This window comes from Phaethon aethereus, assembly GCF_964289735.1.
Source record: "Phaethon aethereus genome assembly, chromosome: 5".
NCBI classification, from domain to species: Eukaryota; Metazoa; Chordata; class Aves; order Phaethontiformes; family Phaethontidae; genus Phaethon; species Phaethon aethereus.
This window is the reverse complement of record NC_138579.1, coordinates 55,272,269-55,299,524: the sequence shown is the minus strand read 5'-3', so window position 1 is coordinate 55,299,524 and position 27,256 is coordinate 55,272,269. Positions and strand designations below refer to the sequence as shown.

At 40.7% G+C, this 27,256-nt stretch overlaps 2 protein-coding genes across 2 annotated transcripts in view; both read left to right on the top strand.

The window, feature by feature from the left end:
• Positions 1-460: 460 nt before the first annotated feature.
• Positions 461-10,866, top strand: LOC309405413 (uncharacterized protein; the record flags this gene model as incomplete). Its single annotated transcript, XM_082000183.1, has 11 exons — positions 461-727; positions 2,066-2,159; positions 3,001-3,132; positions 3,331-3,442; positions 4,033-4,106; positions 4,796-4,888; positions 5,867-5,901; positions 8,649-8,984; positions 9,461-9,509; positions 10,327-10,537; positions 10,848-10,866. The coding sequence occupies 11 exons, from the start codon at positions 461-463 to the stop codon at positions 10,864-10,866; spliced, it is 1,422 nt and encodes a 473-aa protein (XP_081856309.1).
• A 507-nt stretch (positions 10,867-11,373) lies between these two features.
• CARS1 (cysteinyl-tRNA synthetase 1) overlaps positions 11,374-27,256 on the top strand; it is a gene marked incomplete at both ends in the record, with an annotated part of 35,912 nt that continues 20,029 nt past the window's right edge. The window contains 10 exons of the mRNA XM_082000342.1: positions 11,374-11,398; positions 17,093-17,338; positions 20,207-20,298; positions 21,125-21,213; positions 21,516-21,612; positions 22,061-22,159; positions 23,153-23,302; positions 24,530-24,670; positions 25,421-25,509; positions 26,657-26,778. Of these exons, the coding sequence (XP_081856468.1) occupies positions 11,374-11,398; positions 17,093-17,338; positions 20,207-20,298; positions 21,125-21,213; positions 21,516-21,612; positions 22,061-22,159; positions 23,153-23,302; positions 24,530-24,670; positions 25,421-25,509; positions 26,657-26,778 (1,150 nt within the window). The remainder of the gene's footprint in view (positions 11,399-17,092; positions 17,339-20,206; positions 20,299-21,124; positions 21,214-21,515; positions 21,613-22,060; positions 22,160-23,152; positions 23,303-24,529; positions 24,671-25,420; positions 25,510-26,656; positions 26,779-27,256) is intronic.

The window sequence follows — 27,256 nt, the reverse complement described above, 5'->3', positions numbered from 1 at the left end:
CCTACATAAACTAATTACGCATCAGCAGAGGAAGAGTTTTCAACATGCACTGCTGCTGCCGCAGGGGATTGAAAAATAACCCAAAAAGGAACAATCTAGAAATCCTTCTGCAATTCATTTTAATCCAATTTCAACATCTGGAGGTGAATGTCCCTACATGCCCGTTATGTGCACAAGGAGGATGAAAGGTATTCTTGAAGAATTCTTGAATAATCGTGGCCAGAAATGTTATTTTTCTAGGAGAAATAATTGCTGCTGAAAAAGTTGAAAACCCTCTCAGGGCTTTGGAAAACCCAGTTATGCACTCGGTGCATTTTTGGAAAAATTCTCCTTCCATCCTTTGCCCTTCCTTTTTGTGATCAGTGAGTAGCCCTTCAGCAGCAACGTGAGCTTTGAGTGGAGAGACGCGAATCGGCCATTTCCCAACATGGTTTCCCGCTGCTCCTAACAGGTGCAAAGCATGGCACCGGGGCATGTCCTAACGCAGGAGGTGGCCTTCCTTGACGCCAGCGGGTGGGCAGCGTGCTATCAGTTGTCCCGCTTCCCGCCCCCGAGGGCTCTGCAGCCCGGGGGCGGGGGGCGGCCACGGCCCGCCCCGGGGGCGGATAAAGAGGCCGCGGCGCCGCCCCGAGGACGTACCGAGAGGAGCGGAGAGTGCAGTGGGGTTGCTGCCATGGGAGTCGGAGCGGTGGCGGGGCGGCGGTGGCTGCTGCGGCTGCTGCTGCTGGTGAGTGAGGGCCGGGCCGGGCCGGGCCGGGTCGGGTCGTCTCGTCTCTGCGCCGGGGCCGCTGTTTGCGGGCAGGGGCTCGTCCTCCACCTGCTTGTCGCGAGTGGAGGCTCGCACCTGGCCGCAGCCAGCCCCCAAATCTCTCCTTTTGAGAGGAGTGTGGGGAAAAAAAAACCCTCAAACCTTCCTCCAGGTGCCGCGTGGAGGAGCCTTGCGGGGTGTTCTACCCTCCTCTTCCTCAAGAGACTTTAGTAACTTTTCTTAACTTTTATTTCGCGTTGCTTAAAGTTTCTCTGGAATCCTGGGTTAACAGCTCTCCCAAAGCTGCGAAGAGTGAGGAGGCACAGCTGCCGCGGGGGCGAACTCGGCCCCGGCGGGGCAGGTGTCGCCTCTCCCGAGCGCAGCCGCCCGCCCCGCTCCCCCGGGAGAAAGGACGAGTACGAGCCAGGAGAGAGCTCTTTGGCAGCCCACACCTCATCTGCCTGTGGCACTGGCGGTTCTCCCCGCGCCGGGGTTATGGGACAGGCTTTCAGTTCGCCGTGGAGAGAGTTGGAAAGAGCGGAGCTGGGGAGTGGAGACTCGGTTTCGGCATAGAAATTGGCTGCTGGTGGCAATTAGCGACCGCGAGCTCCGCGGCCGCCCGTTCCCCTCCTCCTGCCTCTCTTGCCCTTTTCTCTGGCGTGAAGCCCGCCGCACCTCGGCTTCCTGCTCGCCTCCTTGCGAAACAGCTTGCTTCCCGGTGCGGGGAGGCTGGGCCGCAGGTACCCGCTCCGCTGGAGCTGTGCCGAGGGGCTTGCATCCCGCAGGTTTCTTAGGAACTTTTTTTTATTACTCCTGTGGCTGTAGTAAGTTATTTTCGTTAATGACTCAACTACTTGCCTTCTGGTGAAGATTACAGAGCCAGAAAGAAATGTTGGATGAGGTTCTCTGGGGCGTTTCCTCCATGTTGCTGGAGAAAGAGTAACGCTGACCCTCCTGAATTAAAAAGATGGGAGGAGGGAGAAACGAATCCCTTGCACAAGGTGGAAGCCTCGGCCTCTGAAGTTCAATTGTAGTGAATCAGTAAAGAGAAAATAGAAGTTTAAAATGGAGGCAGGGATCTGGGGCAATAGTTATGTAAAACGCATCAGCCACTGCATGGTGCTGCTCTAACCCCAGCTCTGAGATTGTAATTACCGCTGTGAGCAGCACACTTAGCAGAAATTAGTTTGGGTTTTCTTTGTGGCTTCCTGTGAACTTCTGAATGTGTTTTCAAGCCTTCACAGGAACATCTCCTCAAGATGGTTATCGTGTCCTGGGAGGATGAATCACTCAAACACCTGTCTGTCTCTGCTGTAGATTACACTGCTGATAATGCCTGGAACCAGAGCAGAGGACTGCAGGGAGGGAGAATACTTACATGAAGGTCACTGCTGTGTATCTTGTCCAGCAGGTAAGATTTCAGGCAGTTATAGCTGATAGCAGCCATGTTGGTTGTTTTTTCCCCATGGAGATGACTGCATCACTGTTTTTTACAGTGCATCCAGTGAAAGTGTAAGCCCAGTTGGAGCTGTGGTGGCTTCTTGGTGCTGTTAAGGCCGGGTTCTGTTTTGAAGTGAGAGCCCCTTGTGCAATAGGTGATGACTGGGAGAGGTGCCTTGGCAGCAAGCCAGGAAACCTCTGCCCACTGCTGAGGATGAAGAGTTCAAAGTTGGGTGGTGTTAGGTGGTTTTTTTTTTTTTAAAAGAAAAAAACTTTAGTTAGCACAAAGAACAGGTCTAGGGGAATTCTGATATTTCTGTATCTGTAGGTAAAACTTTGGTTTGCCTTTGCTCTCCCCTCCTTGCTCAATGTGTGCAGAGTTAATAAGCTTTGTGCCAGGAAGCACCCTGCCCTTAGATAGTATTGGAGGGCTATCGGGTATACTTAGAGATAATTCAGACAAAGGAGAAGAGAGGTTGTTACAAGAAATTCTCCCTGTGCCCACCGTGCCCCTTCAGAGGAAATGATGCTGGGTGACTCTGAGCTGCCACAGTGAGTCCTCGTCCCCGGTGTGTCCCAGCAGAGGCCTGGCTGGATGCCTCATTTGCCACCGCTCCTTGTCTGAGTGGCAAGCTGTGAACGTGCCTCCTGACCCTGCTGTGCTGCTCAGTTGATGTGGTGCACTGCTTACTTGCGAGGAGGGGTTGAAATTTCACCAAGAATGGCTTTGTGTTCTAACATCCTGTTACAGTCTTTTGCCTGTTACATGATCCCTTGAGACGGCTGCCGCTGCCGGTTCTCCTCTTCCACAGGTACTTACGTTGCTCAGCACTGCAGTGCTCCGCATTTGAGAGGAAGATGTGCACCTTGCACCGAAGGAGAGGGTTATACCGCTCATGAGAACGGCTTAGAAGAATGCTTGTTGTGCAGGCAGTGCAAAGATGGTACCAAGCACGATTTTGATGAAACCTTAACCCTTTTCCCCTTTTTTACTGTGGAAAGCCTGGTCCTCTGGTTTTCTGCATTTCTAATGACTGAGAATATTGAATGTGCAGATAAATTGCCTTTGTGGCCTGAGTATAATTTTTGCACATTTGTAGAGAATCACAACTTTTACTTTGTAACTTATATTTTATTTTTAGATCAGATAACTTTGAGACCCTGTACTCTGACGCATGATACTGAATGCCAGTGCAAACAAGGGTATTTCTGCCCTGCCAAGGGCTGTGAAATATGTCAGAGATGCAGTACAGTGTAAGTTTGATAATGAATATAAGTGATTGTTTTCCTTCTAGGGAATGTTAGAGCTGTGGCCCAATCTGTGCCAGTACCTAACACCTGTTATTAGGCTGTAAATAACTGCCCTGAGGCCAAATGGCATTATTCATGCATTTCAACTTCACATATTTTGACACCTAAAATTTAGACCTAGAAAGATGTGGATTTTGGTATTTTTGTGCTTGTTGCTTATGGCTGTAAGCTTATACTTTTTGTGTCTTCAGATTAGTATTTCCCCCTGTAGACACTTAAACGAGCTTTGTAGAAGCCAGTACAAAATTTTGGGAGGTAGAAACACCTGTTCTAACTGTGCATGAATAATGCATCTACTCTGTGGGGTTTTTTCCCTTGCCAGTTAGAAGCTAACATGAGCTTTATCTGCTTTGCTTCTATTTAAACTTGTAGCATCATCTTGGGTTGTTTAAAAGTGCACTTCTAACAAAGTTATCTGTTTATACATGTTCTGTTCATGTCTCTAAGCTGTGCATGAAAAAAAATCAGGCCTGGGCAGAGCTGCATATTGCTCTGGAAATGTTAATACAATCTTGTGTTGCCATCCACTTCAGGTGTCCGGAAGGGAAAGAAATTGTGCAGAATTGCAATGCTACTATGGACCTAGGATGTGGCTTACCCAGTCAAGGTCTGGTACACAAATACCACTCAGCTTGGTTTGTTGGATCTGTGGCTTCTGGCTACTAGAGCTTACCAGAGCAATCTGTAAAACAGTGGTTTGAACTACTGTAGCATGTTTAAGAGCTGCTGTATTTTGATCTGGGAACTACTTGCTAGAGACAAGTTCTCAAAGGGGTTGGAGTGAAAAACCATCTTAAATTTCACTCTGTGAAAAGCTACATGTATTCCCAGTGTTTTCAAAGTTGTTGAAAGTTATGGATAGTGCAAAGATTTCTTTCATGTTTCCCATGTCTGAGAAGCTGTGTATGGAGTGGCTGCTGGTAGATAGCTTCTGCCAGGCTGGAGAAAGAAGGAACTGACACTGCCAACGCTACAGCACCTGAAGCTTGCTGTCATCTCTTGCATACTTGTTTCCCCATTTTCTTAAATGTCTTTTCAGAAAGCCTTGTAGAAGTTGTATTGCAGCTCTGTACAGAATCCCCTGCTGCCATTGAGATAATGATGTGCAGTGCAAACTAGTACTTGCATGTTCAGGTCTGCTGATGGTCCCAGTGCCTTTTCTAGGATGAGGTAGCTGGGTCATTGTACTAGTGCTGAGCTTAGTCTGTTCTCTAGGACAGCAGGGAACACCTGCACTTCAGAATATCTTGTTTGGGTACTGCTTCAGTACTAACTTTATTCCTTTTTCCTTTGCAGGAAGCACAGCTCTTGTTTGGATTATTGTGATTATTTTGGTTCTTGGTGGCATTTCGCTGTTCTTCATAATTAGAAAGCTGAATAGGGATAAAGGTAACTGCTTGATTACTAGCCATGAACTTTCTAGAATGTGGCAAAGCATGCATTAAGGCTCTCCTTGGCTTTTGTGTTACCTTATGGGGACCTGTTTAAGCTCTATCTCATTTAGTATGTCATTCAATTAAGTAACTCCTGTATAATGGAGACTAGTTTTGTTCAGTTAATAAAATGCATAAACTTTAACTATGAGCTTTCCTACTTTGCTGACATATGCCTTTGTTTCAAAGCAGGATTAGCATAAGGCCCTTAAAAGGGCTTTTCCTATCTACTTGCATTGTATTGGCAAAGCATGAGAAAAATCTGTGCTTAAGCTCAGACGTGTGGGGCAAGAAGTAGCAACTAATTAGATCATTAACTACTTTCATTCACTGTGTTTGGCTGTGGAGACTTTTTCTACAAATTGTTGCCCTTTCATCATTTGAGCCTCTTAACATGAATGTTAGGCTGAAAAATCCTGTGTGAATTAATTTTATTTTTTAATGGGAATGGAGATGTCTTCCTGAGAAACTTTTATTTCTGCTACTACATATTAAAGTAGTTTAGTTAGAATAATGTTGAAAATTAGTCTGAATTTTAACTGTTAATTTTGTTCAAATCATGGCTTACTGATTGTATTGCAATAAACTTCTGCCTTCTCTTTATATTGCAATAGCCCACAAAAATGCTAAGAAGCATAATCAGGAGTGGGGGAGGTTGAAAGAGTGGCTTCAAAGCCTAACTGCATCTCGTGGTCTGTATTTTACTAAGCAGGACTCTTCATCCCCTGTATGAAGGCATAGTATTTGTGCTGTTGGTGGAAGCTAGGGGTAGTACTCTCATGGAACATATGACAGGTCAAAGAAAGAAATGGCTTGTATTAGAGCTTTGGTTTGTGTTATGAATGTGTCTACTGCATATAAATCTTGTGTGAATTCAGCTATGTTTAAGTTGCTGCAATCCCTAAAAGTTTCTTAGACCTCTCTTGTTTTCCAGCTGCTTCAACTGATAAAGATGCAGAGAAGGGTCTGGTAAGTATGGGCTGGATCAAGTGTTTCATCTCAGTTTTGTGCAGCTTACTTGTGCACTGCTTAATTGTACCTGATACACAGCTCTCAGTTTGTGTCTCGCTGTAGACCGCTGGTAGGATGCATTCCTGTGATGCAACAAGTTGTGATTCATACAGGGCCAGATGTTAACAAGGGCCTGATGCATTCATTAGCTGCATGTGTCCACTGCAGTTGATCTTTCCAGTACTTCCCTTGGAAATGTTCCAGAGCCTATGGCCAGGATATTTTGAAAGTGTGGAAAAAAAATTAGGTTAAATGCAAGCTTTTGCTTCAAACTGTCTCTAAGTGATGCCTTGATCCAGTTAGTTCTTTGCCATTTCATGCATGTATTCCCCAGGCAAGGACAGCTATTGCTTCCCTTCATGGTGGTGGCCTAGCTTTCCTTGCATTTTGACTGCAATGTTACGTGTTCATAAGACTGACTTCTCTTTATCCAGCAAAGTGACTGAGCCTTCCTGCCTTTCAGCTTATGTTACGAGCTACAGACTAGGACCTTGCAGTCTAACATCTTGGTCCTAGACAGTCCCATAAGACAAGGGGTTCAGGGTTCAGAGCACACCAGTTCAGAAGTACATCCTTGAAAAGGGTTTACCAAGCTGAGGCTGGCTGCTGGCATACATTCCACTTTAAAGCTAGGCTCATCCTGGCCCCCTGTAGTCAAACACCATTTCAGAATCTTACTGTTTTGGTCTACAAAGATTATTGTGAGTCCAGCATTTTGCAAGATAAATACAAGACTAGCTTGTATTTAGCTAGTCTAGCTTTAGCTTCTCTATTTGGAAGCTATACTCCTAACAACACAGCAAGGCACAATTGAGTTCAACCTTCACTAGTACAGTTAATGATGCATAACATCAAGCTGTAAAACATATGTTTGTCTTGATCAGGATCTAAGAAAAAGCACCCAGATTTCTCTCATAGCACATGTGCAGCACCTTTTTCTCCCTGCTGCCTTTCTTGTACCCCACCCAATGCACATGCTACCCACCTGGCATGTGAGCTCTTGTCTAATCTTACTAGTTAGATATTTCAAGTAATTAAATGCATCTTAATTATGTCACAAATACTTGAAGACTGAAGAAACAGAATGAAAAGACCTGTTAAAAACATTATGTTAAACTCTTTTTCTTTTTTTAAGGTCCATAAGTGGCTCAAATATGTGAATCACCCATGGGTTTTTCTTGGGTTGTGTCTCCCCCCACGCACTGGCCAGATTCACAGCACTTCGTGTATTCGTAGAAGCTGATGAAACATGACAGAAAAATTCGTCAAAATGCTGTAGAACAGGAATAGGAAAATAGAACATCTCTGTGTTGAGCAAAACGGTGGTAGAATTAGATCACAAATTGGTACATAGTGACACTTAGCTCTGTAAGAGTTGTCACAGACTTGAGTTGCGACATCTGCACGCTTGGAATGTTCATGCTACTGTAACAAAAAGCTTATTTGCTAAGGAGAGTGACACTGAGACCACATGTTCTGGCAGCAACACATTGTCCTTTCCAAAGTACCAGTGAATTTATACTGCTGTAAAAAAGAAAAAATAAAAAATACTGCTGATACTTTATTCCATTCCAAAATAGAGCAGCAGCTATTAGTCAGCCATGCTGTGTACCTTCAGTTGCTCAGTTACCTATTTAAGAATGATTCTGTATAAATAGGATGAACTTGTTTAACCTGTTCACACCCTTAAACAGAAAGTGGATTCAATGAGGATGATGTTTGACTACCTGTGTTGGGTGGTTCTCACAGCCGTGCTTATGCATATTGGTCACATGGTGGTGTCACATGTGGGTCACTGACCTTCTGCAAACAGAAATCACACTGGCATATGCTCATGGGGGGGAAGTGCACCTTAAACACAAGTCTCATTGGAAAAAGTCACTCCTTACCCTCATCTTCCCCCTTTAAAAAAGAAAAAAAAAAAGTCCTAAGGCTTTTGAGTTTCAGCACTAGCTGATATGCTAAATAGATGCTGGTTTGCTTTATACTTGTACAGTTCTTGATGAGCTGGAGTTGATATTCCCTGTCATATGCTTGTTTAATGTATTGACAATGCTAAAAATGATGCAGCCCTCCTCACTTGCTTCCCTCTTTGCCCCCTCACAAAAGCTATGCAATGTGCACTGGTACCCACTGGCTTCTTTCAACTGATTCTAGTTTGTGAGTCTGTCAGAAAAACTAATCTGACCTCCCCAAAAACCCAAGCTAGTGCACTTACATGGAATGTCAATATGTTTTCACTGGCTATTACCAGCTTGGCAAAAGCTCTGAGGGTGTTAGCCTTGATATGATGATGGGCGTGAGGCCCCTGTTGCTGTTAAGTCAGCTCAGGTGCAGCAAGGCAATTTAATTTCCTCCTGCCTCAGGAGTGGTGCACAGGTTCCATACTTAGAGAGGAGCAAGGAGCAACACATGCCAGTGAAAACATTAGGAAAAGTTTCCTGCGTTTGTTGAGAACGTAGCCTGTCAGCCTTACCCCACAGTCCAGTAGGAGCAGAACAGCCAGCGAAGCGGAGAGTTTAGGCTCTGAAGTCCAAGTTTAGAAAGGCTGTAACTTTTGTATGTTTGTAACTTTGCCAAATTAGCAGCTTTCCTATTATTTCTCTGGCATCTGGTGACTTCAAGTATTATGTTTTCTTCTTCCAGACTGTCCTTGAAGACCAACCTATGAAACAGGTCTTAAAATATGTTTTTATTCTGTACAGGAGTCTGAGGGCAGTACTGAAAGCCTCATTTTACCAGAAGTGGAGACACCTGCAAATAACGCAGCCAACCCAGAGGGTGAGAACCCTGGTGAGAGCCCAGAGGGCCAAGCACAAACCGTCATTAACTTGGAAGTAAAAAACACATCACCAGAGCAAAACAGTGTTGTGCTTTCCGAGCGGGGCATCATCCTGCATGGAGGCTGGAGGTGCCAAATGAAAAGGTGCTGGAGGAGGATTGCTGAATCTTCGCTACCAGCAAAAACTGGGCAGAATCCTGCTTTACATCAAAATGCCCCGTCTAACGTACCAAGTGGTAGGATGCCAGCAAATTGTATGGTAAGTATGTGTGTGAAATTATCATAGTATTTTCTCTGATACACGTGTAATTTCAGTTGAGTTCTTAACTATTCCTTGAGTGATAGGTGCTGTTTTCAGGAAGAATGATAGGGAAGAGGAGGCTTTCCTTAAAGATGTAATAGAAAGTATGGGAAGTGATATCTTGGGAAAGCAAATGTCAGTCCCTCATTTAATCTGCTCTGCCTCTCTCATCTCCCTGTTCAATATTTACACAGAAGCTATTGTTTTGCAATAGCAGCAAATGTGCTGCCTTGTTGCTTCACTTTGGATCTAGTAGCATGCTTGTTTCAGCATGCAATTTTCTTTACTCAAATACTTTCAGCTGTGCTGTGAAACCTGCCCCCCTTCCCCTTATTGGCATGTGTGCTGTGGAAGCAAAATATGGAATAGCTCAGGAATAATCATGAGTGAAGCACGCTGCTATGTTGGAGTAACGGTCCAACTTTGTATTACAGGTACGAGAATCAAAGTGTCGAATAATTGTTAAAGATCTCTCTCAAAAAGGTAAGTATTCCATAAATTGTCAGTACTGGGATTTTTTTTTTTTCCTGTTTACTTTAGTCTACTTAAGGAATAGTATAGGGAGGCTAATGAATATTGCTTAAAGCTATAAGGCTTTCAGTTCATTGCAAAATATGCTGAAACAGGATTAGTATTATATTTGAGAGAAGCTGTAATCCCTGTGCTGAATTGCTCTACTTTAAAATGTGGCTTTTCTGCACAGGAGTATAGTGCAGCCATGCTTTTAAGAATAAGAATGGTACAACATTTTTTGTATGTTTTAAACAAGTCTGCACTGCAGCAGTCTACTCTGCCTTAGTGAGCGAGATGTAGGTCACAGCAGGAGATCTTTCTGTCAAACGTCTGCTCACATGGAAGACTGCATCAAATCCCCATATATCTGCCTGTACCCAGCAAGTTGATGTGCTGGATGGCCAAGTGACAGGTTTTGCTCATGCTGTTCTTGGCATGGCAAACCTATACCAGTAGCACAGTGAAGTGGTTAAAGCCTGCTGTTGAGTAGCCCTATTACTCTTAAGTGAAGATGTGCAGGCCTATGAACCTTTACTGAATAGTGTCTCTTCTTAAGAAACAACTTTTGAAATATGTAGACTGGTACCTTTAGCTTCTTTCAAGATCACTCAGTTGGAACCCTATTTGTCCTACTGCTTCTTAGGTGCCAAGCCTGGCATTGCTGCTGCTTTTTGATCTATGCATGTATTGGCTGAAAATTAATGGGAAAGCATGTACGTTAGCTATGAAAAAAATCTGTATTTTAGAAACTAAGCTGATATGTGTTGTGTGGGTTTTTTTCTTTCAGAACTGAGATACACCTTTTTGACCTTTATAAAGGAAGTACCACCAAAAAAATGGAAGCAGCTTATGAGAACTCATCTGCAGGAAAATGATATTGTTAAAATTATTCATGACTTTCCTAATGATATAGAAGAGCAATCTTATCAGATGCTTCTCACCTGGAAAAACACACTGGGAGAGAAACAATCTATTATTAAGTTACTGGATGAGTTAAGGTATCTAGATACCAAAAATTATAATAATGTATTGAACACTTTAAAAAGTAATAACATTATAAATAAATGGGAAGCTGCAGATTAATGTTTATGATGAACTTCAAAAATGCTCCTGTGTACATACATATGTCAACAAACTTCCTGTAAATGAGGACATCGACAAACTGCTAGTAAAAGTGATGGCATGGACTTTATATCCTCCTCACCTTCACGTGGAGAGCTGGAAGTGATTTAACACCATCGGTGTTAACATGGACTCCGGTTGTGATGTTCACTAAGGTCTTTTTGAGTTGTGCGATATTAAACGCAGGTGTCAGATGCTAGCTTGAGGGCGAGGAGCTCCAGCTTGCGCTTCCCTTCACATGAGGTGGGACCGTGCTGTTCAAGCTCGGGGGGTGGGAACGAAGAGGCTGCTGCTGTTTTTGAGAGGATTGCAATGCTTTTGGTTTCCAAAATGATTGTGTTTTCTATCGGTATGCTCAGAACCGTTATGTTTGAAGCACAGCAATAAAAGCCCAGTTGAGCCAGAAGCTGGAGTTGACTCTTGCACCTTCTTGTCTGAGGGTGGGAGGTGGTGTGGGGGCAGCCCAGCTGTGGTAAACCCCTGTGACACAACGGCCGCTGCTGAGGCCATCCCGGCCGCGCGACGACTGCCCAACGGCCGCGTCCTTAGCGGGAAGGCGGTGTGGGCGGGAAGGGGGGGGCGGTGCTCCCCCGTTGCCGTGGTGACGCGAGGCGCCCGTCGGAAGTAGCGTAGTGGCGGGCGGGGCGGGGCGGGGCGACGCTTCCGGGCACCCTGTTGCATCAGCTCGCGAACGAGGGGAGGAGGCAGCAGGATGGCAGCGGCCGCCGCTGAGCAGGGTAGGTCGGCAGCCGGCGCCGCGGAGGTCCGGCGAAGCGAGGCGAGGGGTCCTCGGGGGTTGTCACTGCTCGGCGGGGGTTGGTGTCACGGTTCCTCAGCTGTCACGGTGTCAGGTGGGCACCGTGACGTCAGGCGGCGGCGGGGCGGGAGGGGGCCCACGGATCCACCCGCCCTGTCACGGCGGCTGAGGCGTCGGGGCGGGAAATGGCGGCTGGGGGCGTTGGGGCGTCGTCCTGGCGGCCTCCTCAACGGGTTCCTCGGGGCATCGGGCGGCGGGGCCGGCGGCAGGGTCCCCCCGTCCCAAGTGCGTTGTAGGGGACCCTACCGACGGCCCCGCCGCCCCAGGCCTCTGAGGTGCAAGGTAGGCAGCCATCAGCCATCACGACATGCTTGGGACAGAAATGACATGTGAAATCAGCCCTCCATGCCCATTGTTGTGTGAGTGTCCCTGGGGAGGTCACCTGTGTCCCTCGGTGGTGGGTGACACGTAAGCAGCACCTGCTGCCACTTCAAGCTATTGGGACTGAGGAGTTTGAAGTGTGGCGTATGACCGGGTCTGTACGTGCATGGGGTGGTGGGAAATGTGGATCTATAGGTGCTGGTTGCACCTCTCACATTGTTGCCTATGGATTGGAGGACCTCTGGTGCCTTGCAAGACCATGGGAGGTGATCCCCATCATGCCTCGCCTCTAATGTAAAAGTTAATGATGAGACATTGTGATTTGTGGAAAAAACCCAGAGCTGCTCAGTACTGAAGTTTGGAAACGGCTGTTCTCTAGCTTGATGGGTTCGAAGAGATGTTAGGTGGCTGCCAGACTGCTTAGTCAGTTGTACGCTTATCACCGCATCGTCTGCTCTCGTTTGCCTGCTTCTATCTCCCTTACTGTCTTTCCTAGTCATCTGTGTTCTTCCTTGAACTCATGCCTGAACTTTTTGGCTTTTCTGGACTTTTTTTTGTGGTAGTGTTTTAATGATGGGTTATACTGCGCTCTTCCATATGTCAGGAGGGCTAGGGTAGTCCTGTAATTTTTGGCACTACTGTAGCAAATGGAAACTTGGAATACCAGTCATACAAGTATGAAATACCATTATGGTATGTAAGGGGTTGGAAATTTCTGTCATTCCAGTTAAGGATCTGTAGATTCAAGGATTTGTGCCTTTTTCTTTGTTACTGAAAGTTACTTTCCTGTTTGTTCATCACAAGTAGTGTTTCTATGTAAGGGAGTTCAGAAACATTTATTCTTGTCAAGGGACTGGCTTTTTCAGATGTGTTTTCAGTATCTTAGTTACGGGGGGGGGAGTGCTTTAAGAAACTTTTTAGTTAAGTTTATTAATGGACAAATAGATTTGCTTTTTACTTAGATTGTGATTGTTACATTTAGTTTCAGTTCAGGAAAAGTGGAAGTGGAACTCGCAGGACTAAAGTGACAAGGACTGAGAAGCTCTTCTTTGCTGGGAATCTCCCATCTTAAAAATCCTGCCCTGCTAAAAGCCTCTTGATCCTCATGTGTGAATCTTCAAAAGTCTGTTGTCTCCCTGTCTCTCTGTGTGTATGCTGTTGTCTTGCATAGATGGGATAGGTGCATTGGTTCAGTTCTTCTGGAATTTTTATGGAAAAGGATAATTTGTCTTGCCTGAGCGGATAGTTGGACTTCTTTCCAAAGCTACCAGAATGGCCAGCCAGAATGATAAATGGCCAATTTGGAGCCATATTAATAATGAGGCGTGTTACACTTATCCTTTATAAGTTGTTTTAAATCTGTGAAAGCCAAGTTGGAAGAGAAATGACATTTTAAAATATTCAGAAACATCTAAGATTTCTTCTCAGAGAATGCTTCCGCAGAAATCCCAGAACATTTCAGTTGTCATCTAATTATGACTGACAAGGTTAGCAGGTTCAGGGAAGCCCAGGAAACCTAATATTTCCCTGAAGCAAAGTAACTCCCTGTTTTCGTGTCAGCTAGCTTACTGCCTACTTTATGGCTTTTCTGTATTTACTTTGCTGTCAACACCTTCAAGGAACAGATGTTTCCATTTTCAAGTTAATAAAAGTGAAAAATTTCCATCAGAGTTGATATTGTGTGGGTTACACATCTTGATTAAACTTCAAAAGGTATTTTGTGTGCAAATAAAACGTAGAAGTGATCTTATGCCTTTGAGTCTGTGTGTTGCTGCAGTCTTGCAGGCAAATTCCCAGTGTCCTTTAGTAGTCACTGAAGCACTCCATGCATGGAAAGAAGAATGTGTGACAATTATGTTGCCCAAAGAGATCATACACTGGCAATTATTGTATGAGAACTATTAATGTCTACAGTGGAATTTTTCTGAAACAACTTTTTAACATGCGGGGAGTGTTACATTATTAACATTAATTCTTAGGATTTTTCAAGGTTATTTTGCTACCTCTCCAATACTTGTGCTCAGTGCTTGTTTTCTGAACTGAGTTGCCCTTGAGTGATATGATTGGGTGTCTATGGACCATTCCATTCACCTGAGTTAACATTCAGTGTTATGCAACAGCTCTGTAATACTCCTGTTTTTCTGTTGTTAAGAAGACACTTCCAAATGCAATTGAGTAGTAGCAACTGTAATTTTTGTTTGGGGAGGGGAAAAAGTTGCAGTCAGAGAAAAGGGCTGCATCTTAGCCTGGTTTCCTAAAGAAACAGGGCTAAAGCAACTCAGAGCTATATGTGTCTATTGGCCTTTCTCTCTCAATCTTTTGAATCCATAGATTGCTATTAATTACATTTGACAGTGGGCTGCCTCTTGCAAATAGTTGGCAGACTGAGCAACGGTGAGTTGGAGCTGTATGAGAGGATGGCAGTACTAAAGTGCCTGGGGAAGGGGGATGAAGCACTTGCGAGGTACCAGGAAGTATTTCAGTGGGAGTGTGTGATGAATTAAAGACATTGTGAGACACTGGGGAGGGGGGTAGAACTGAGGGTGCAGGATATAAATCATGGAAGAACAAGATTCTGTAGATTTACTACTTTGGTTTTTAGTAGCGATATAAATGAAATCGGAACAGACTTTTATGTAAAGATAGTTTTGACTGATTTCTTTTGCTTTCAATTAAATGGTCCTCTGCTATACTGCCTCCCAAAAGGCAGCGTTATCATATTCATTCTTTCTTCCCAGGAGAGCACCCTGTGCTTCAGGAGAAGAGCTTTTGTTTCATTAGTTCAGTCCAGTTTGGAGCTATTCACAAGAATGCCAGAAGTGAGAATGATTTTGTCCTGTATGTACTGAAATAGGATACTTAGAGGTATTTCAGAGTTGCACTGATAACTCAGTGCGCTCTTAAACACAGCAAATTTGCTTGTATCTCTGCATCTGACTGCAGCAGAGGATAGAACACACCTGTGCTAGCTTTAAGCTATCTGTCATGGTTTGAAAAGTAGCTGTGAGTCTAGAAAAGGAAGTTTGGAGCTCAGCACAGCCTGTGAAACCAATGTGGGAAAGTCGTATTGGTACAGTGAGCCTGCTGGGAGCTTGAGATTGCTGTGGCTCAGCTTCTGCTGCGCCCTGAGAAACCCTGTCAAGAGCTGCTCAGGTGTGTTCATGCTGTACTGCACTTACTGTGGTGTGCAGTCATGGACGTGAGTTTGGGCTGAATTTGAGTCAGTGATCAGTCTCAACATAAAGACATCCTCCTGTTAGGTCCCCTGGGCTAACCGGTTTCTTTGATGTATTACACTTTCAAGTCTGCTTGTTGCTCTTGCAACTACATGTAATGTCAAACTTTGTAATTTCAAGTATTAATGTGTGTGCAGAGACTGTTCAAAGTAATTTTGGCTGCTCTGCTTATCATGGCTGAGCTGGTACCAACATTCGCAGGCAGCATTTGCCATCTCTTCTTACCAAAATTAGCTTGTCTGAGTTCTGTCATCTTTGTTGTATTTGTGTGTAAGTTTGAGCAACTTCCCTTTTAGATTGGTTTACAGATGTGGTTGGAAAGCACTTACATTGTTTCAGATACACTGAGTTGCTTCCCATTAGCAGCCTGGTGTGTGAATAATGGTCATAATAACCCTAATAATACTTTGCAAATTGAGTGTTGCTTTCCTTGCAATAGATGTTTAAAGATCTTTTCTTTGAGATACAGTTTCATTTCTACACAGATCACTCCTGTAATACTTTTTTTTTTTCCTTCTCCCTCACATGATTCATGGATACAAAATTCACATTCAAGGAAGATATATGTCTTACGTTTCCATAGTTAATGAACATAAATATTTCAAACTATTTCATGTGTATAAACATGTGAAGTTCTATGATGATAAGCATCAGTAAATATTTAGGAGCCTGAAAAATTTATAGTAAAATCAACTATGTGAACCGAAGCTGAATCCCATTCAGCTAGGTAAGGCAAGCCCATAAGGTCTGATTTTTGAACCATTATTTACTTGTTATTCCTTATTTATATGGTATTTATATGGAACAATAACATGGATAGCCCTTGATTGAGACTTTACAGGAATCTAACTTTGATTCTGCAGTTCCTCACATCCTCTCCTAGCCATCACTTCCCCATCTCCGTTCATTTTTCCCTTTCCAAGAGTGTTGGTCTGTGAGCACCTCCAATGCTTTGGGAACTACTCGTGCAGAAGATTTTTGTACTAATGTAAGAACCAACAGTTGTGGCAGTGGTCTCTGTCAGGGTTTGGGAGCAGGGACAGGCTTTCTCCTACTGCCTCTCTCATTTTATTGCACTATGACCTTGACTATATCTTAAATTACCTTCTTGGCTGACTACCTAAGCAGGATATCGGCTTAATGTTTATACAGCACTTTGAACATGAATGGAGTTACAAACGTTGAATCATTGTAGGAAAATATGAATGCTAGGTTTACCTAATGTCAGTGCTAGCCCAGATGCCATAACCTCCGCAGTGCTTTCTACCCACTGACTTGCACAGGGCTTGCCGTTACTGTGAGCATCCCCACCAAGTCACAGAACCCTTCCGCTGCTTCCTCCATGTCCTTCCATTTGTAAAGATGAGACTTAATTGAACCTGCTTTGCAGGTATACAAAATAAATCATGGAATTAAAAAATTGTGAGGGAAGAGCATGATCTAATATGCTTTCTGTTCATTTGTGTCAATCGTACTAATTTTAAATATTATTCATATGTCAGGGGAGAGAAAGTGGTGAAGAAGTATGGGAATATACAACAGCTTAAGTTTTGAGTTGCTAGAGCAAGTAGGAGTAACTGAGTGTCATGCTGAGAGCTTGCTTACGGGCACCAGTCCTGCAGAGATTTAAGGATATGCTCAACTTCAGTAGACATATTCACAGCCTGTCCACAGTGTATAAAATTAATCATATTAAATATTTGCAAGATGGGTGTTTTAGCAGCATGGAAAAGGGTGACTGATTAGGTTTGTTGTATGTGAAGAATTTTCTCCAATTTCAAGTAAATGATATTTCTTCATGAAAAGGACCTGTGCTTTTGTCCTTACTACTTTTTATAAAGATGCCTCAAAAAAACTTACCACAGCATAAATATAATCCTCTTAATAGGAAATATATAGTTATTCAGTAGCTTGTATTAAATATATTTTTCTCAAATTTCTTATCATTTGACAAAGCTAATTTAGAGGGGGAGATGTATAGTATAAGGATATATTTTGGTCATGGGATCTCCTTCTTCTTTTAATGCTGACCAAATGTCCTGTGCCTCTCTTTACAGCTTCCAGCTACAGTTTTATTCTGAGCATTAGTGAAGAGGAAGCCAGGGTGAAGGCTTTGAACGAGTACCTGAGCACTCGTAGTTATATCCAGGGGTTCACATTTTCACATGCAGATGTGGAGGTATTCAGAAAGTTTTCGAGGCCACCTGTGGACCAGTATATCCATGTTGTCCGGTGGTACAGACACATAGAAGCAATCTATGATGGCAACAATGAAAAAAATGAGCCTTGTAAACTTCAAACAAGTGAGTAATACAAAATTGGTGCACAGGTTATAGACTAGCTGACATTGTATTGGTTTTTATTGCTGAGAATTCCTAGAAGTTCTCTTTCATACTCTCTTGCACGCTTTAAAATTTACTGTATCAACTTGTATTCAAGGTCATTAAATTCTTCTTCCATACAGTTACTGTGTAATTGATAGATCCTGACCTATTTGAATGTTAAAGCTCTGTTTCCACATTTCTTTGATTTTAAAATTCTTCAGTGTACAGAATTCGATTATGTGTATTTTCTTTAAAAAGCTAGCCACTGAATCGTAAAAGAACATGTGGGTTTTGGCTTGTTGCCTAAAATACCAGGATTTGCTCAGTCCATTTTTTTTTCCCTGCGAGGGTGACTAAATAGTTGTTGTGTAATATACAAATTCATAATAAAGTAAACTGAATACTGCCTTTTATGATTGTTATTAACACTGAATTTCAGAAAGAATGTTTGGGGTTCTTTTTTAACCCTGGTAATTTAGGTATTGCTGAGGATTTGAGGAAATACTAACTGGTTAAGCTAGGTTATTGTGTAAGCATGGGTGCTGGCATTTTTGGGAGCTGCATCACACTCCTGAGTTGTTTTCCAATGAGCTAGTCTAATTTAATTGCATTGTAGTGAGATCTTTGCGCAGGGAGTCATGAAATAATTAATAATAATAACACAGAGCTGTTGTGTAGTGCTTGCAATATCTATGAATGAATGCATAATGTCTGTCATTTTTGCTGATGGTTGTTGACTAATATTACTCCAATGCCATCTTCTTAAAACCTGTCATCATATGTGTTGTCAATTTCGAGCAGACCAGCAGTTAAAATCAGACTGCAGCAAGTAGATTCAGTATACATGTGTGTGCATGCGTTTGTGCTGGTTATTGATTTCCTTTCACAGTGAAGGGAATCTCAGCTGTACCGCTGTCTCTGATAGCAGATTTAATGCCACTAACTACAGTTTGTCTGCAGAATTTCATGGATCAGGGTGGAGCAATAAGAGATAAGGTTTCTCTTTTCCTGTCCGTGAAATCTCTGATGTTAAGTTTCTCCTTCTGAAGGGTTATGTCTTCTTATCTTCACAATCTGTGCATATGTATAAAAAGTCCTGAAATGGTGTTCTGCAGTGTTCACTATGAAAATGACGTGTAAATCTGCTACACTTCTTAGACCTTGGATATTAGTGTTTTTTGGGTGTATCAGGGAGCTCCAGGGGTGGATTAGAGCAAATGAACTTCAGTTCAACCAGGGGGAAGACTATAGCTGGCAGAGATATATTTAAACAAACTAACCATTATGGCTTTTACTTTGCCCTTGGTGTCCATGTAGTGGATATAATGTAACACCTAACTCCCAAGCTGAGAACTTTAGGGTGCAGTATCTGGGTTTTTTCATATGTTTAGTGTGGTTGTAAGTAAAGCAAGCTTTACAGATTTATCTTTTATTACACTAACCCGCATAGGCTTCCTTCCCTGAGGGAATGTTAGCCGCAATTAAGCATGCCAGCGTAATCTTTGTAAATCAAAGAGTAAACAAATCCATACCTGGGTATACGGTCTGTGTTATGGATAGACTACTCTTGAACTTGAGGTGTTCTGAACAGGAATACCTCATACAGTGAAATGTTTAGGATAAACACATTTCTGTGGATCCATAACATGGAGTTTACATGGAGTCCATTTGTGAGACAGAGTACTATAGTTAATAACTTCTTTTCTTATTTAGGCAGTTATTCAAGAAAGGAAGATGAGGAAGAGATTAATTTTTTTTATACTGTGAATGTTTGTATTGAAGGTTTTCAGCCAAAACATTCCTATGAAGATATCAGGGAAACAGAGTTAATAAAAAGCACTCTGAGACACAGGATCAGAAAGGCAATTTTGTTGTCAAAACAAATCGTTTGTATAATATTTTAATTGCAGTTAAAATGCATACCATGAGAATTCCTAAAGACAGTGCTGTGTGTATTAAGCTGGCAGCCTTTCTGTATTTTTGAATTTCCTGGTTTGCTTTCATTCCTAGTTAATGTGATAATTGGTTTAACACCATTACAGCTGTAAGCAGCCCTGTGCATAGCAAACTGCAACTCTTGAACACATGACATACTCATACTTCTGTTTGAAAAAAACACGAGTTTAACACTTATGTTGCTTCTTAAAAATTGAAAAGAAAACAAATACAAGAATATTGTCACTAATATTACCGTGGGTTTTACCTGCTCTCTTTAATGGCAAAATTTATCTTCTTGCTGAATTGGAGCATGTTTGTGGTAAATGACTGTTCAAAAATGCCTCATGTACATAGCAACAATGTATGATAAAAAGCTGAGGTTCTTTTTAAAGCTTTCCATCTCCCCTCCCTCTCATCCTGAGTACACACACTCTGTCAATATTGGCTCTAGAGACTAATGCTGGTCTCTGGAGATATTTTGAAATTCTGTGTAGGATCTGTGATATGCTATCACAGTAAAATCAGTGGCATTGCAGAAAGCCCAGGACCGCCATAAGAATTTATTAATAATACATTAAATTTCAAAGCTCTTTTTAATGCTTTAACTGAGTTGCATGCTCTCACTTTTATACCCTCTTCCTTCCTGTTACTTGGATCAAAAGTTAATAGGAATGGCAAGTCAGAGAGTAGAAAATAAACTCGATTGAAATAATTTACTTTGGTTTTAGTGGCTTTGTAGGAAGCTCTAACAGAAATAGTTGGATTACTGAGATTGGAGCTGCTTTGTCTAATCATGTGGTTTTTTTCTTTTTAAATAACTTAATGATGTGATAAGGAGAAAATGTTATACTGCAGATCTGTTTGTGGAAAGTGCCTTTTCAGTTCTCTTTAAACTATTTTTTCTCCTAGGTAAAGGCAAGCGTGTGCAGCCTCCCTGGTCTCCCCCTGAAGGGACAAAACATTCTAGGCTCTGCCTCTACAACAGTCTGACTCGCAATAAGGTGACTAAATGGAAAAAAAAAAAAAAGGAGATTTCCATAGAAACACAGATAGAGAAGTTCTCAAATGTTTGTTTCTTAAGTGTTTACCCTATCAGTAGACACATTTCTGGGTTGTATTTTGTGGAATGTTAACAAGCACATGCCAGAGATGCTGTGTCAGTCAAGTGTGTTTGCTGAGGCAAGTGTTATAATATACACAATAAATATACATGTACTACAAGTGTGTGCATGTATGTCTATATTGCATAACATATAGTTCACAACTGCAAGTTATCATGCAAAATAGCCAGCGGTTCAAACTGTAATACACATAAGTATAGGCAATGTGAACAGAATAAAATCACAGTTTCCTTCTTTAGATGTTGTCAGTATAAAAAAAAAGTCTTGCCAATTGTAATATGAACTGGTAAAACTTCTTGTGGTCTTGTTTAAAGATCCTTTGGGGAAGTGAGGAAATACTAAGAATACTAAAGTTATATCCAAGTATGTGTGAAATTATTATATTCTGTAACCTTTTTTCAATGCAAAAGAAAGCCTGATCTTCCCTTTTACAAATGAACTTGAATAATGCCCTGCTTAGTCGAAATCTTTGTAATCTGATATGATTGATAAGAGTGCAGATAACAAACAGCCACACCCTGTTATCTCTCTTATATGATAAAGCTAGCGGTGATCTCTTCTTACGGTAAAACTGGGAGTGGAATAACCATTTCTTTTTTGTAATTATAAACCATGTTTTCATGTTCTAATTTCCAAACATGGTGTTACTGGCCCAAGATCATGTCTTCAATTTCTTCTGATCACTGTATCTTCCCTTTCAATTAAGGAAATATTTCAGCCTCAGAATGGAAAAAAGGTCTTGTGGTATTGCTGTGGCCCAACAGTCTATGATGCTTCTCACATGGGACATGCCAGGTACTGCAGTTCCTTATTCTGGTATAGGTAATAACAGTGCCTATTGGAAGCAGAAGATTAATAGAAAAATGAATTTTATTAGATGAGTGTATTACTATAAAATAGTCTTGTTAGACTCAACACTTGAGATTTAAGATTAAAAGCATATTATAATATGTCATTGTGTGATTAAAAACTTACTATGAGGGAAAATTAAAACCACTCTAAAATTATTGACTCTGAGATTAAAGTAGTTAGTGCATAGAAAAGAAATAGGCTTGAGGTGTTCACTAAAAATACTCCTATACCTTTTACGTTTTTAGGTCATACATCTCATTTGATATCCTGAGAAGAATCTTGAGGGATTATTTTAAATATGACATTTTCTATTGTATGAATATTACAGATATTGATGATAAGGTAAGATCTTTTTAAATTGCAATATAAAATACTGTACTTTGAGCATGGAAGTCAGAGAGCTATATGTAATTGCCATTTGATAAGACAAGATAAATCTTACACTTATTAACTTAAACATACATTTTGTACACAAAGTAATTGATTTTTCTCAGTTTTGTAGCATTTCTGTGGTAGCAAAGCCTGGATTCTTGTGTATAAATGAGTATTGTCATAAATAATGAAGACTAAGCATTTTATAAAGATAACTTATTTTGTTTGCCTGTTGTTGAGATAGCTGATTAACTATGTATGGTGTGTTTAATTTATATTACTGCATGTAATTATTGTAGTTTCTTAAATTTATAGGGATTCTGAAAAGCCTTTGGTAGCTAATAGAGTTAGATTTTAGCTGCACTTTCTGTAGCTATGTGTTGCTTCACAGAAATATTTTCACGTTTCTGCTTTGTAGATCATCAAGAGAGCAAGACAAAATTACCTTTTTGAACGGTATAGGGAGAACAAATTAGCACCAGCTCAGCTGCTTGAAGATATTAAAACTGCCTCAGAGGTGGGCATGGTATTTAATCCCTGATAGTGTCTTTGGTTCTTATTCAGTAATGTAGCAAAGAATGTAAAAAATGCCTCTGACTGCTACCTCCGTAAGCTTTCTGTTTGTTTCAGTTATTCTCTTGAACTGGTACCACATAAATTAGGAATGTTACTGGAACTGCACATCACTGATTTTTCCATTGGTTTAGAATTGACAAGAACTACCTGTGTAAAAGGCATGTCTGATTTTTATGTCCATAGAACTCCTGAGTGCATGTATATTGTTGTTGGGATATTGGGGTAAAAGCTCAAAAAGCATTTAGATGTTTGTGTGTTAGAATTCAAACTTTAAAAATAACCCTTTAAAATAGTTTTTAAATGGTGGTATGTCCATAATCTTTTAAAACTTGTGAGATTCCTCTTTTGTACCATTGATGGCCTTGGAAAGAGCAAAAAGTCTCCAAAGCCTTAGGGATTTAAGAAATTGTGTATTCTGGACTGAAGGTGGGGGAGGGTGATTCTCTGGTCATTTTTAGAACTACAGATCACAAAGAGATTATCAGTCTAATGAATTGAATACAGGCCTGGGAATAGGAGGCCTGGAAATTTTGCCCAATTATCATTGCCTGACATATTCTCTAAGCATAACATTTAAACTCTCTGTGTTTCACATTAAAGCTTCTTCTTTTCAGATTTGTCGTAATCAACTGTGTAATTAAGGTTATGAACTGCATAGAAAATTAAAACTACTAAACAACAGTAATGATGACGATGTAGTAATTTGTAAAGTCTTTCTGGAAAACTGAATTCAGATGTGAACGGAACTGTTTTGCCTTCACCTTTATTTCTGATGAGGAGTATATTTTAGTAGTTTGATATCAAAGCTTTATATATGGCATAATGTATTATTTATCACTAGTAAGGTACTATGTAGCTAAGATAATATATTGTGTATGGAAGATAGCACTACTGTACTGGAAGTTGCTTTCTAAATGTTTTTTTTTAATTGTAGCTCTTTTCAGTTAAATTAAATGAGACGACAGACCCAGATAAAAAGCAAATGTTGGAAAGAATTCAAAATGCAGTGAAGTCTGCTTTTGACCCTCTACAAGAAGCTGTGAGAACAAAACTCCCTGCAGAAGAGATCAACAGATGTCATGAGGTCAGTTAGAGCTCCTTTTAAAATTATATTTGGTTTATAATTGCTACGGGTTTTAAAAATAATATTTGCTTTGTAGTAATTCCCTGAAACTTTATGGAAGTTTTTATTCATAAAAAGAGGGATGGTGTGCCTGAGGACTTTTCAGTACTTTGCATTCAATACAAGAAATTTCATCCTTGAATTCAACTATATCAGTTTTGGATGCTGTTTTTATCAATGACTTTTTTTTTTTCTTTCCTCCTACTGTGATAATTACTCAGTCATTTCTACCTTTCCAGTGGGATTTTTCTCTTGCATATATTTAGACTTTCTCTTTGACTTTTTTGTCTTGATAAATTAGTTTCAGTATAAACTACTGAACATGCATATATGACATACCAGTACTGCTGGCAGTTTTCTACACAAGTGTTTCTGTCTCTGATCAGAGAATAAAGTACATCCCCCCAAAATTATGCTCAGGATAATTTTTATCCAAAGACCATTACATTCAGTGACAATAATCCTGTTGACTTTATTGGACTTTGGTACTGTCCCAGTAACCAAGTCAGGCAATATGACTACTGTCTTTTAGTAATTTGGTTTCATGCTTTCTTGCTTTCAGATTATTCATGATAACTACTGTAAGAAGCATAGGGTACATGCTCCCTTCTTGAGAAGACTCTCTCTAAATTACCTTTTTTAAAAAAGTCCAGCTATTCTAATATATGGTGTCTTTATAAAAGTGTATACTGACCTAAGAGAATTTTTAAAACAACTAAAATCTAAGCAATCATGCCTTCTGGGCTATATCCTATTATTTTTAAAATGTCATCTTTTAATATAAGACTGAAATGTATCCTTGCTGGTGTTCAAATTAGTCTTTCAGACACTTTTTAGCAATGTACACAGTAAGGCTTCTGTTAGGATTACCCAATAGTAATGGGGGGAACAAATGATGTGATATAACTGCAGGTCCCATCTGGTGTTTACAGCATAAATTACGCATGCCTTTTTAAGTGACTGGTATCAAAGCAGACATTACTTACCAGTTTGTCTTCCTTCCTCTGTTTGTTTCATCCGTATTTAGGAAGGGCAGTATGGTAAAAATCTGGTACAAGCACAGATTACTCTGTATTCATAGCCAAGGTCTTTTTCCTTAAGCAAACCCCTCTGTTCAGAATAAAATCTTTCTGCAGAGTTTAAACAGGGCAAGTCTGATCTGTTGCACTTACAATTATTGTTTTATAGATACTGTTGGAAGAAGCCAAAGATTTGCTGTCTGAGTGGTTGGACACAAAATTTGGCAGTCAGGTGACTGACAATTCCATATTCTCAAAGCTTCCCAAATTCTGGGAAGGGGAATTTCATAAAGATATGGAAGCACTCAATGTAAGTAAACAAACTGTTTTATGATTTATAGGTGTATGTGCCATGCCTCATAATACCCAGAATACAATTTAGCTCCTTAATAGCTTTCAAAAAACCTCATATTTCAACCATATTGATAAAATATTTCCTTTAATGTGAACATGTAGCTGTTAAATCAGCACATGTTCTGTTTCCATCCAACAATCTCAAATTCATTGTGCATGTTACCAGAGCCAGTTAACTGGTGATCAGGTTTGACGTGTGCACTCCATCCCTTCCCCTTCATGTAACATGGGCTTATAACCATAAACTGATCCAGAAGTTTGAGATAGTCTGTTAGCTGCACAAGGAAGCCCTGCCAACCTCAGCATTTAGACCGACTACTTCCCAGTCTTCAGCCACTAAGAAATTATGTGATGATAACAGTCAAGGACAGATTTGTCTGTTACAGATGATATGCCATGTCATATGCAAAGGTTTATTTACCTGCAAATCAGAGGGATTTATTATCTGTCCTGTCAGAAGTGGAATAAGTGGAAAAGCTGACATCTCCTGCAGTAGTTTGTTGTTAATGTTGCTTTAAAGGCTGAGGAAAAAATGGCCACAGCACATTGTTTCAGAGCAGAAAGCTTGAAATAGATTCTACTGTCACTTGCTTTTGAGCCAATTTTTAACCAATGTGTAATATATATATATATTTAGTGCATATTTGCATATATATTCTACCTGTATCTATTCTAGAATTAATAAAATTCTACCTTTAATCTACAGGTTTTACCTCCAGATGTTTTAACACGGGTTAGTGAATATGTGCCAGAAATTGTGGATTTTGTGAAAAAGATTGTGGATAATGGTTATGGGTAAGTTTGCTACTGGATGGTTTTGTTGTGCACTCATACTGTATCAGAGCTAGAATGATTGCTTTCAACACTTAGCTGTGAATTATTTTCTCTATTTTCATATGCAATAGTAGTCTTTTCCAGAAGTAGTTTCATCAAATAAAGAAACTTCAGCTTCCTTTGCAAAAGACCTGTTATTTCTCACATGATGAAAATGTGCTATTCTATATTTCTTGTGATGCCTTACAAAGAGAGAAGTTGAGTATTAAACTTATAGGGTGAAATCCTTGTTCATAGAAATAAATAGTCAAAGTCCCATTCACTTGAACTGCATTTGACTCCTGGCCTTCAGCAAGGTGTTTAAAAAATGGATGCCTGAGCAGATGCCTAGAAATCAGTTGTAAACAACATGTTAAAAACCTCAAAGTAATCATGAACTGTTTTTCTGCCATTGTCTAATATTTGTGAAAACCAAGCTAATACTCCAGAAGTTCCTAAGTATCAAGACAGATTTCTGTTTGCAATTTTTGAGTTCTCTTTCTATTAATAGCCTCAATTTTTCAACATGGATGTATTTTTATTGTGAAAAAAGCAAACCTATGGTTCAGACTGCCATAATTTCTCTTGTAGGTTTAAAAGAAGAACATGCATTTTAAAATTTTCTTTAAAAGGAAAAAAAAGGGGAATAGTTCAAAATTATTTGCACTGAATTATCAGCATTCCTAGTGGTCCTGAAACTTACCTTTGTGTCAGTTTTTATTATGGCTGTAGCAAGACAAAATTAGCAAAGTGAAGGAGGACAAAATGGTCTGTGAAATAAACACGATTCATATTATATTATTGCAAAATATTAAAAGCAACCAGAAGTATTGTAGGTATTTCTTCTCTTGGGACTGTTATCTGACGCCTCACCTCCTTAAGAGTTTAACAAAAGATGTTAGTTGTTTTCCCTTTGATCAATTTTATTCTGACTTTCAATGATTTGTCTGAAGTTTTTATGGTAAGGCATTGAAACTTAGGCTCACCTAAGTCATCTTTACAGTACTGAGCAGTACCATACTCTATGTGGTTTCACTAGTGAACTTAAACTTAAGACAGTGATTTTGGGGATAAAATTCAGTTAAGTCTTGGTAGAAAGTTGGCTAAGTAATGATCTTTAATTTTTCAGGTACGTGTCAAATGGGTCTGTATACTTTGATACTATGAAGTTTGATTCCAGTGAAAAACACTCCTATGCTAAGTTGGTTCCTGAAGCTGTAGGTGATCAAAAAGCTCTTCAGGAAGGTGAAGGTAAAAAGGGGAAATAATGTTTCCTTAAGTTGCTGAAGAAACTGATGATGTGTTGATCTCTTCAACTGATCAAAGTTAGTCAGAGCTGAATGGTTTACCTGCTGCATTTCCTTTACCAATAGGTTTCTTTTCCAAAGTTTTGTAGCTTGAGCCAGCACTTTCCTGAAAGTTTTCAACTGGAAAATACTAAGAAACTTTCTAGGATGTTTTTGGGTAGGGTTTTTGTTTGGAATTTTTTTTTGTCAGAACTGTGAATAGCTCAATCATTTGACTATATAGCCCAATTATTTGACTGTTCGTCTAGTTCAAAGTAGGAGGACCAAAGACTTGAAGCTGGGTCTTCCACATGCCAGGTGAAAGCTCTCTACACTAGGCTGTGGTTGTTTAATTACAAATATTTGGGTTCCTCTTTCATACTGAGAGCTCTTTCTACTTTGAAAACTTTATTGTATTGAACTAAATCCAAATACAGATTTTG